Here is a 10,512-nt window from a genome sequence, read left to right on the forward strand (position 1 = left end):
GGTAATAAAACATGCTTACTTGCTTGAAATCCTCAATATAATCAACTTAAGTAGGCTTCGCAGCAACGCGCGTCTATGACCTGAATTGGCCAATGACGTATACTCCCGATTGGCGCGGAACAAGGGTCTCGGCCCCGTTAACCGAAGTACATACAGTAAAGGCCAGGTTTATGTCGCGACTATAGCAGCAGATTTCGTTCAGTCGGACTCTGAGCGTGCAATCCTCTCCTCCGCTCACCGTGATGTCCTCCACGTATGTCCATTACGCAGCTCCCTCCTCTCTACCCTCGGACTACGCCCTTCTCTCGCGCTATGCCGCGGCAAATCCAGGCGCGGCGGCAGGCGCGGACGAGCAAGCCGAGGCGAGCAGCGTCGCACTTTCCTCAGATGTCGACGAACATGAAGACGAGAGCTCCGGGCTTGACATCCACACGAATGGAGTCGGGATAGGCCGGTCTACCTCTAAGAGACGTAGCAGCTTCCCGAGCTCCTATATCACGCCTTTCAACCCCACCATGGGCCCCCTCCCGGACAAACATGGCCACCGCTCAGGACCCCACCCCAAGGATCCCAACGAGAACACGCCGCTACTTGCCCCCCCTGTCCCGCGCATTGAAGAAGAGTGCGATGCGGCCAGCAACGATTCAGCGCGGCCGTTCGGCGAATTGTTGCGCGAGGAGGCGCGGATCCTCGTGAAGTATACCCTCCCAGTCTTTGGGTGAGTTCTCGTCTTGTCATTCTAGTCATCTCGTGTGAGCTCACGAAGGGACGCGCAGTACTCATCTGTTCGAGTACTCGCTCGTCATCGCTTCTGTCGTCTCCATAGGACATCTGTCCACTACTGCTCTCGCTGCTTCTACGCTTGGTTCTATGACCGCGAGTGTCTCAGGTTTCAGCATCATCCAAGGCTTCGCAAGTACATTGGATACAATGCTTCCTAGTGCATGGACGTCTACCCAGCCGCAGCTGGTGGGCCTTTGGGCTCAGAGAATGGGTGAGTGTCCGACTCGGGTCACCGGGGGTGCCAAGTAGACGCGGTCGGACTTCCTACCACCGTATCTTGCTCCATTCACCGGTAACGCACATGTTTCTGGCTGACTTCATCTGTGCATGAACGTTCCAGGGGTCGTGATGGCCGCCTCCCTGATAGTGAGTTGAAGTCCCGCAGCGCGCCTCAGATACGGTCATCGGGCCTGATGATCCAACCTCCGACAGCCTATCATGTTTATTTGGTGGAGTTCGGAAAGCATCCTGCTCTTCCTCAAACAAGAGCCCGAAGTCGCCCGCCTCGCATCCGTCTATCTCAAGTATTCGTCGGCCGGGCTGCCCGCATACGCGTTCAACGCTATATCGCGACGATATTTCCAATCACAAGGTCCGTTCTTGAGGTCGAACATCACAAATACCGCGAGAAATTTTTTAAATGCTATTGGACAGGTCTGTTCACCGTGCCCACGCGAATCATCCTCGGGGTCGCCCCTGTGAACGCGCTGCTCAACTACCTGCTCGGTACGTTTCACAAACGTGCCTCCCTCTATACAGGTGGAAGGACGCATGCTCATCAAACCCTCTTATTGGGACGTGCCAGTGTGGGGCCCGGAGCCGATTCGCCTCGGATTCATCGGCGCCCCGATTGCTACGGCCATTTCGTTCAACCTCATCTCCATCCTGTCCATCTGCTATGGGGTGTTCTTCGTGCCGAAAACCGCCTGGCACCCGCTCTCGATGCGTTGCTTCACTAGCCTCGGCGTCCTGGTCCAGCTCGGGCTGTCTGGCGTCGGCCAGGTGGCGAGCGAGTGGTGGTCCTGGGAGCTTGTCGGACGTAAGTATCGTTTCTCCACCTTGAGTCATGTATTTAGACTCACTGCATACCATTGATAGTTGCCGCCAGCCAGTAAGTTCGCGTCCGTCGAACGTTGTGTCATCTCGATTCTGACAGCGTGCAGGCTGGGACCGACCGCGCTCGCGACGCAATCCGTTTTGCTCGTCTCGGCTTCGACGACGTATCAGGCGCCGTTTGCGCTGAGCGTCGCGGCATCCGTCCGGTATGTACGTACATGCTTCGTGGATTCGGACGATCGCCTCATGCTCTCAACATTAGTATCGGTAACCTGCTCGGAGAGGAGAACGTAACGCGCGCGGCTGTCGCGGCGAAGTGCTCTATTCTTATGTCACTCGTCATCAGCGCCGTATGGAGGTTTGCTTCTCTTCAGACATAGCTAGATATGCAATTAGCTGATGTCGCTCCTCACAGCACGATGTTCATGGTCTTCCGGCATTCGTGGGCGCACCTGTTTAACGATGATCCGGGTACGTCGTTCGTTCCCCCCGTGTCCCGAACGTAGCAGAACTGATGATGCTCGACGCATAGCTGTGGTCTCCCTCGTCGCGTCGATTCTTCCTCTCGTTGCGCTCTTCCAGGTGTTCGACGGCCTTGGCGCCATCACATCTGGCATCCTGCGTGCAATAGGCAAACAATTCACGGGCGCGCTGCTCAACCTGAGCGCTTACTATGTCATCGGTGCGTTGCCCATCCACCTTTCTCTTCCTGCCTTCTGAGCGTTCCCTTCTCTTCGCTCGCTTCCTTGCGCCGCTATTCGGAGCTGACACATGTGCCCATTCACCTCCATAGGCATTCCGTTCGGGATCTGGCTCGCGTTCTGGCGCGATATGCAGCTGCACGGGCTCTGGGTCGGCTTGACCGTTTCTCTCGTCTACGCCGCTGCAATTGGCGTATGGATATGCCTGAAGACGGATTGGGAGCGCGAGGTGGAGAAAGTCCGGATTCGGCTTGAGGCGGACCAGAAAGATATGCAGAACGACGTGGAGGCGATCGAATAGATGGGTCCCGTGGGGAGGTCGTAGCCCACGTTATAGTGAGTTACGAACGCCTAGTCTTACTGAGTTATGACATCATGAAAAGTCACGAAACAAGAGATGACATCTACCTGTAGTCAGAGCTAATGCTGACATCGCACGTCCGTCACTTTGTATGGTGTTTCTTGCGGACATCAGATTGGTGTGGTGGAATAGGTCTGTCTTGTCTACACTACTCCCCTTCCTGTAGTGCTCCTGGTCAGGGACTCGAACTATACCCGTACTGGGTTGTCATCCTCCTAATTTCATAACAATGAGGATGTATCGCTGACCCCAATGGCTACACCCGAATGCTCGAGTTCCTCATATTGCATTCGTTTCCGTTCCGAGCATAAGACATACTGTTGTCCACGAACAAAGATCAACCGATCATGCATAAACACCAACGCGCCCGACGAGCAAACCGGACTCAGGCAACTACGCCTTGACTCGTAATGAAGTCGTCGAAGGAAATCGCTGAGCATAGATTCCAGCTCGATATAGTGATTGTGTGTTCTTTGTAGCAGCAAACTCTAAGCAATTTTGTGAGGCGAAGAGTATAGCTACACTTCCAGGAACTGCCGCATATGCGCCCATAGCCTGGTCTATACTATCTTCCGCAAACGGGCGTGTCTTGCACCCGTCGATTTGGCATACGTTGTCATTGTTTTGTGCGCCCGTCTGTCGCGTGAGGCGAGCGCCACGAAGCTCTGCAGCGCAGGGCGGTTTTCTACAAGAGGTTTTGTTGGTGAGACGTGGACGTAGTGGTTGATCGTGGCAGGTCGAGTCTTCGGTGCCGGCGGAGATGGTCACCGGAGGCACGACCTAGCAGCTCTCTAGGTTGCGTTTGCTCCGCGCCGTACATGGAGATGTACTTCGCGTGCGAGAACAGGACATCCTCGCCATCTGGCGGGGTTAGCTAGTCGATATCTCCAGCGAGAACAGGCATCTCCAAGATCCTCGGCACTGAACTCGAGGGCTTAGCGCAGGGATAGGACGACGTGCATCCGCGCGACATATTGACTCACCCCAACGGCATGCCGGATCATTCGGACACGTGTAGCAGGCTCCAAAGTACTTGCTGAAGTGGCGGCCAGTGTCGCGAAATTTGAGAGTCTTGGAACAGCCGATCCACCGACATCGGACGATGCGGTCTGTTTGTTTCTCGTCGGCTGCGTAGTGCACCTCTCGGAAGTGCTTCCGCGCCGGCTTGATGCTGATGAGCGGGAAAGACGGCTTGCACCTGGCGGTCATCGCGTCGCCATCGACTGCCCCTGCCGCAGCGCACCCGCACTGGTGAGGCTGCCGCTTGTCAACGATGTACCGCTCGGAGTCCTTGAGCGGCTTGTTTCTGACACGAGTCAAGCCCTCTCTGATCGTCATGGCACTAGCGGCGTGCGCTCCTTCCTTCTTCAAGTCCAGCACCTACTTACGGCTCTTCGTGCGGGGAGGCTTGCGAGGGGCTTCTGGCCGGCCTTGTTGTCCCCGCGCGGGTCGATTTTCTGGACCGTGTGAGGTGGTAGACGGGCATGGTCGGGGAAGGATGGTCTTTGGCTTCTTCAATTTCGGAATGTGGAATTTCCCGCTCTGTCCGGGATAGCTACTGTGGTCTCGGCACACTAAGTGGTAAGGCATGGGCAAAGAGAAATGGCGACAGAAGGCGATCATACAGGGTCGCGGTTACTGCCCTAACCTTGCGGCGTAACGATTTCTAACAATGCACGTGAGAAATTGAGCTGACACCACCCGACGACTTGAAACCACTTACGCCACATTTCTTCATATGATTCGTCGTCAGATAGGTCTGACGCATGAACTCCTGGCCACAATGCGGGCACTTATACCGGATCCCGAAATGATCCTCCTCTAAGTGCCGGTTGAGCTGCATGTGCTCCAGGGTGAAGCGGTCGTCGCAGCCACCCCATGGGCACTTCACCTTGGTATCGTAGTCGGGATATTGAGCGACAGTGGTTTTTCTGGGTCGGCTGGGACCCGGAGTACCGAGGCTTGGTGATGAATCACCAGAAAAGTGTTCCCGGAAGTGGGCGCGAGCGGTGAGAGCCCCGAGACCTCGAGGACTTCACTGCAGCCGCGCAAGCCACAGGTGAGCTGCGAGTGCCGGGACACCAGGTAGGGACATGGGTTCCCCCTGTCCTCGTCTAGAGCCTCGGGCTCGGGAGAAGTGAGAGCGGGCCTGTCCGTTTCCCTTCGGGCCCTCTTACAAGAGACCACCTGATCCGCATTCGAGCCACCAGCATTGTCCGCCCGGCAACGTTTGGCGGGCCTTGCGGGTGGGGTCGGGAGGGGAGAGAGTGATGTAGTTACCTCCTTGCGCTTGCCCTTGTCGGAAAGACGGGCTTGAGGCCCGGGCAAGAGAGGTGCAGCGGCATTCTCCTTGTCGTCGGTATCGTCGTCATGGACGGGGCTGGGGGTGAGGGCGGGAGATGGAGACAGATAAGGGAGCTGCCCTGGAGCCATAGGAATGGATGGATGGATGGGTGAGAGGTTGCCGAGGGGCGCCGTTGGAGCGAACGAAGCCACCGTAGCGGGTTGCATGGTGGGAGAAGAGGGCTGCGGGAGGGTGAGGGTGGGGGTGAGGGTGAATGTAACGACGGGCGTGGGTGTAAGGGCGGGGGTGCTCGTTAGAGGCTGGAAGACGTGTGAGGGCCGGCCGCAGTCGCCCCACAGCATGATCAGCATCTGAAAAGCTATCGGTTGCGTGTAACAGCTCACCTCGTTCGCGTCCTCTCTCCCATGCGAGGAGCTCTGGGGGTCTTCCCCGCCTTGCTGGAGTGACTCATCAAGTTCTGCCAAGATGAAGCCGGTGGCGACGAGATCTCGGATGAAATCGTCGTCGGAGTTGGTGAAGTCGTTGTGGTCGTAGGACATCTTGCGGGCTGCAGACGAGAGTAGATAGGACCGCATGGGAAAGGGGATATAGGAGTTAGAGAAGAGTCCAGTCGTAGCTAGAAGATGGAAGTTATATGTTGAGATAGCGGAGACCGCAGTTGATTATATTATGTTCATAATGGGCGAACGGCAGGAGGCGACGAGATCCCAGATGAAATCGTCGTCGAATTTGCTGAAGTCGCCGGGCGAGAACACGCAGAGCAAGAAGAGTACGATGAAGAGGTGAAGGGGCATTCTCCCTTGTCGTGGCTGTGGATGACCGCCCGGATCACGCTGTTCGTGGTTGCGAATTGCTGCGAGCGCGTATCGCAGTTGGGGATACATGCGAATAAGGCCGGCGGATGCGTATGGTGTCCCTCCTGACGTCTTCGTTTGGAGGGAATGTGAGGAGCCAATATCTTCGCGTCCGGTTTCGCGTCGCCGACGCCGTAGGCATACCCAAGACCCAGATGCAGAGAACGTCGCGGTCGCGGTGCAGGTCACCTGAGAGGCCGACCGGGAGCGTACTCGTACGTACGCCGACTTTATTACGCGGTGTACGCCGATCCGCACATGTTTGTGATTAGTGTGGCCAGGTATGCAGCAGGCGATGCCACTACAATCGTGCGTTGCGTCCGGTAGACATCATCGCTTCTCACCCTGAGGTCATTAGTTCTCACCCCACCACCACTGTCTCGTGTTTCCGACGCAAGTGTCCCACCGTCGCCAACGGCGCGATGAAAACGCGCCTCCGCGCTCGATCACTCCTATCCTTCGCACACCCATTCATGGCTCTCTGCGGAGAGTTCTACGGCCCACCAACGGGTCTCTAGACGCCAGGTCAGCTGCTTTCTCCAACACAGGCGCGTCCAGTTGCTCACCACTTCTTGTACTCTTGAGGCCCCTGCTCCGGCCCAGCATCCCGTTGTTGTGCCGGTCTGCACTGTGACTCGCTGGTGGTCGTGTCGAAAAGAGTAAACATGATATGACGGATAGCCGTAGTTTTTCGGGACTGTGCGAGCATCGACGAGGACTCGTCACGCTAGTTCCGCACCCTGCGGCGAAACCCACACTTGCGATTGCCGATCTTGAGGAGGTCGCCCGTCCATGGACTCGGTCGCACGTGGAGGTATGGGCGCAGGCTCTCGAAATGGTGAAGGAGCTACGCGCGGACAAAGTTCAGGCGCTGAAGCTAGAAGAGAGCATCCTCCCTCGGGCGCAAGCGTTGAGGAGAAAGAGGCGGGGGACTCTATTACGAACGTGAGTTCCGTATCTGATTCCCCTGCGAGCCCTTCTTCCTACCGAGGTACTGCGGAGCCACAGGCGGGGCCATCATCGTCTGCGCTCGAGCTCGTTGATCCCCCTGCGGGCAGAGAGTCCGATACAGATGTCGACGAGGAGCAAGGAAGCAACTTCGGCACGAGTTCAGAGGCTCACGACTGGGGGAATTGTGGTGATTCGGATGATCCGCCTGGTAGCGCGTCCTAGTGCTCCAGCGACGAGAACGTGCACGAGCCATTGAGCAGGACGTCGGACGAGTTCGTGGGAGACAGTGAAAGATGACTGCGAGGAGTTCGAACGCGACAGCAAGGCGTCTGGTTCCCAGTTCGCGGACGACAACGTCAACGATCCCCAGCCGGGAGATGCGTTCGTAGTCGACAAGGTGTTGCAGCTGCCTTCTCTCCAGAGCTTGAGACCCTAATCGCGTCGGGAATCTTGGTGCAGATACTCAAGCAGGTCAAAAGGCAGCTAGTTCCCAGATAGCAGCGTTCGACGGTGTAGTCCAGCCATAAACGCTGGAGTTGTGTACACCCGTCCAGAGTATCGAGGAGCCAAGACTGAGGCGGCCCTACAAACGCGATGCCCGACCTGTAAGACGCGGTGTAATAGAGTCTCCTAAGAAGATACTATGAGGTCCGAAGGGTGGGCGCAAGACGAGGAGAAGGACATCGGAACGCGTGAAAAAGGTCCCGCTGCCCTCCGCCCCGTCCGCACACGAGCTTAGGTGACGCGCTACCTTCGTGGTCAGAACATCGGACGCTTACAAGTAGGAGATGGTGAGACTTACCTAGATGCGCTCACTGCAGCTGCATGCCTGGATCTGTCACCGGGGCTTCTGGGTAGAGCACTCCTCATATTTATAGACCGCGGACTGCGCGTACTGAGCGCTTCCGTCAAAGACGACCTCAACCGCCATTGTCACTCAATGAGATGCAGCTGTTTGACTGAGGCCGCTCCTTCGACTAGTCGATGGACGTGACACCAGTGCTGGGACTTCAAAGACTGGAAGATGCAGGAGCACATACTTAAAGGCCTTTACGTGACACTGAAGAGTGATCACATATAAGAGGTGCTAGGGACAAAGCATCACCATAAGTAGATCCAAGAGCTATGTTGTGCTCGATGATACAAGCTGTTTGTTCATGCAAGCTTGACGACCTGGTGCCGTCTGTGAGTCGTCACGTTTCCCCCTCCTTGAAAACGTGGATCACAAAAGGTGCTTACCAGGGGTGCGATTAACGTGAAGGCATGCCAGTGCGCCACAGGAAGGCAATGAAACGTCGCCATCGGCAGCGCTGATCATATTTGTTTGGGAGAGCTTCTGAGAAAAATCGCAATCAGCGGTAGCGCTACGGTCGTCATACAGCATCATAGTATCAGCAGTTGGATTACTATGTTGAACTTTGCAGCGGGCGCCACAGTTCCAACGAAGGATGGATTGTGTTGGAATATTTGATATTGGTGATTCTGTAAGCAAGCGTGGACAGTACTAAGAAGAATCGTAAGGCGACTGCGAGTGGCAGGACCGTCAGCACGCCCGGCACCATCCGAGTGGCGTCTACCTCGGCGCTCAATAAGTAGCCAGCACATCAAAGCTCGGTCACTTACGTACGATGACAATCAGATCGCATTCACACACTTATAAGTCTACCTTCTCGACCCCTATACATTCGTATCTATATCGACAGTCCGCTGCACCTTTATCGGACGTTGGCATAATTCACAAGGATTAATCGCATCTGAGTCGTCGCGAAAGCGCTTTGGCGAGACGAAGAGTACGCGGCCTCCTGAAAGAGGCTGGCAACGGTAAAGCAGTCTGTCAATGATCTAATACATGTGCTTTGAGACAAAAAAAAACTGTAGTCAGGAAGCGAGTAAGTCCGTGCTTCTTGCTGTTTGACCACCCGGGGGAACCCCTGCAATGCCGGAAGCCATCTCAACGTTTGAACGATTCTCGCGTGCAAATTTATCTCAACTACACAGACCGTTGTGTGGCATAGCTAAAGGACACTACTAGGCCTAGTGTTCTTGGCAGAACGCTGCTAATCTGCCAGAGGCAACTACCAAGCGGCAATTGCCATTTTGCCCGCCACCGAGACCGGCAATTTGGTGGCAGATACACGGCGCTTGTCGAGCGCTTACTGTTAATGGAGCCGTTACCGGTCGCCCACAGAGACAGAGTAGCTCAGTAAGAGACAGTCCTTCCACTCTATACTCTGGGGAGTGTTTCAATATAGCGGTATGTGTTATGAGCGAGACAATTGATGGCCGCCTTATTGACTAGCTTGTCTTGAGAAGTCATCCCGGCGCCTGACTGATGGGCTGAAACTCTCAGCTAGATGGGAAATCACCTGTATGAGTGTACTCTGTTGCGGGAAGTGGATAGACAGCAATATCTATGCAGTATTCATGTTCTAAATCTTCACTAAAGAGCATCGGATATTTTCTGTGGCCTCAATGGATAGCTCTAATCACTCTCCATCGCCAGAGGCTCCCCGGAGCGCCCGTTGATCTGCCAGTATTTGCCGGCCCTGGCAATTGCCATATTTGCCAATCTGCCATTTGCCAGAGGCCGAAACTATTCTGCCCTATACACTAACTAGGCCACTAAGAAACGGGCGCGAATCTAAGAACGATCTTGCCGGACAAAGTCTTCGGAAGCGTTCTGCCCGAAACAGAAAAGGACCCCCGATTATTCTCCCAAAGGAATGATGCCTGATCCGGACAAAATTGGCCACCCAAAAAGGCCTATGCCTGATCCAATCCGGCCAAATCGACGTCCAAATTCTGGATGGCCTGGTGCCAAAGTCCGGACAAAACTGGTCCAACCAGGCAGAGGCCTGATCCCCGTCCGCCCTTGGGCGGCCCGGTGTTGGATGATAGCTACCCGGTCCTGACCAACAGTATCGCTCATTGATCACCAAGGCTTGCAAACCGGTGTCGCTATCTCTTTTTCCTTGTATCCCGGAACGTAAAAGGACGTTTCTGCATTTCCGGCGGTGAACTGAGAAATTGCGCAAGAAGCACTGGAGGGCAAGAGGTAGGGCAGTGTCACAGCCAACGAGCTGTGCCACCAAAACAAACAAGGGCAAAGCTTACTGATGCAGAGGTTGGTGCTGAGAAGCGAAGCAACCAGAGGTGACACAGCAAGAGATGTGAAGAGATGTATTCCCTAGACTAGAAGGGGTAGTGAGGGAGGTAGGGCTGCTAGCTACCTACAGAGGAGATGGGGAATCGACGAGAAGATCAAGTCTGAGGTTCCCTGCCTCAGACTCCCTACTATATATACTAATACAATGGTGCACAGACCAGGTACCTATTGACTATCGTTTGGTCAGAGTTCTCTGCCTCATGTCCTACCCTCTGACCTGCCTCATGGTGACCTTACGACTAATACCTGAGTCGTGCCGAGTCCGGACCCCTCCCAATGAGTAAGCGCTCCTGCTGTCACATCAGTCACCTGCCTGTGAGTGAGGATGGGGCGCT

At 55.4% G+C, this 10,512-nt stretch overlaps 2 protein-coding genes across 2 annotated transcripts; one reads left to right on the forward strand and one right to left on the reverse strand.

Moving 5' to 3' along the window:
- Positions 1 to 242: 242 nt before the first annotated feature.
- DICSQDRAFT_109411 (MATE efflux family protein) lies at positions 243 to 3,090 on the forward strand (the record flags this gene model as incomplete). Its single annotated transcript, XM_007368193.1, has 12 exons — positions 243 to 718; positions 777 to 994; positions 1,124 to 1,149; positions 1,216 to 1,375; positions 1,438 to 1,509; positions 1,589 to 1,822; positions 1,882 to 1,894; positions 1,947 to 2,045; positions 2,102 to 2,197; positions 2,255 to 2,310; positions 2,372 to 2,521; positions 2,633 to 3,090. The coding sequence occupies 12 exons, from the start codon at positions 243 to 245 to the stop codon at positions 2,839 to 2,841; spliced, it is 1,809 nt and encodes a 602-aa protein (XP_007368255.1). The 3' UTR covers positions 2,842 to 3,090.
- Positions 3,091 to 4,788: 1,698 nt separating this feature from the next.
- Positions 4,789 to 5,745, reverse strand: DICSQDRAFT_172451 (uncharacterized protein; the record flags this gene model as incomplete). Its single annotated transcript, XM_007368194.1, has 1 exon — positions 4,789 to 5,745. The coding sequence occupies one exon, from the start codon at positions 5,743 to 5,745 to the stop codon at positions 4,789 to 4,791; it is 957 nt and encodes a 318-aa protein (XP_007368256.1).
- Positions 5,746 to 10,512: the final 4,767 nt, after the last annotated feature.

The sequence above is a fragment of the Dichomitus squalens genome (assembly GCF_000275845.1).
Source record: "Dichomitus squalens LYAD-421 SS1 unplaced genomic scaffold DICSQscaffold_33, whole genome shotgun sequence".
Classification (NCBI taxonomy): domain Eukaryota; kingdom Fungi; phylum Basidiomycota; class Agaricomycetes; order Polyporales; family Polyporaceae; genus Dichomitus; species Dichomitus squalens.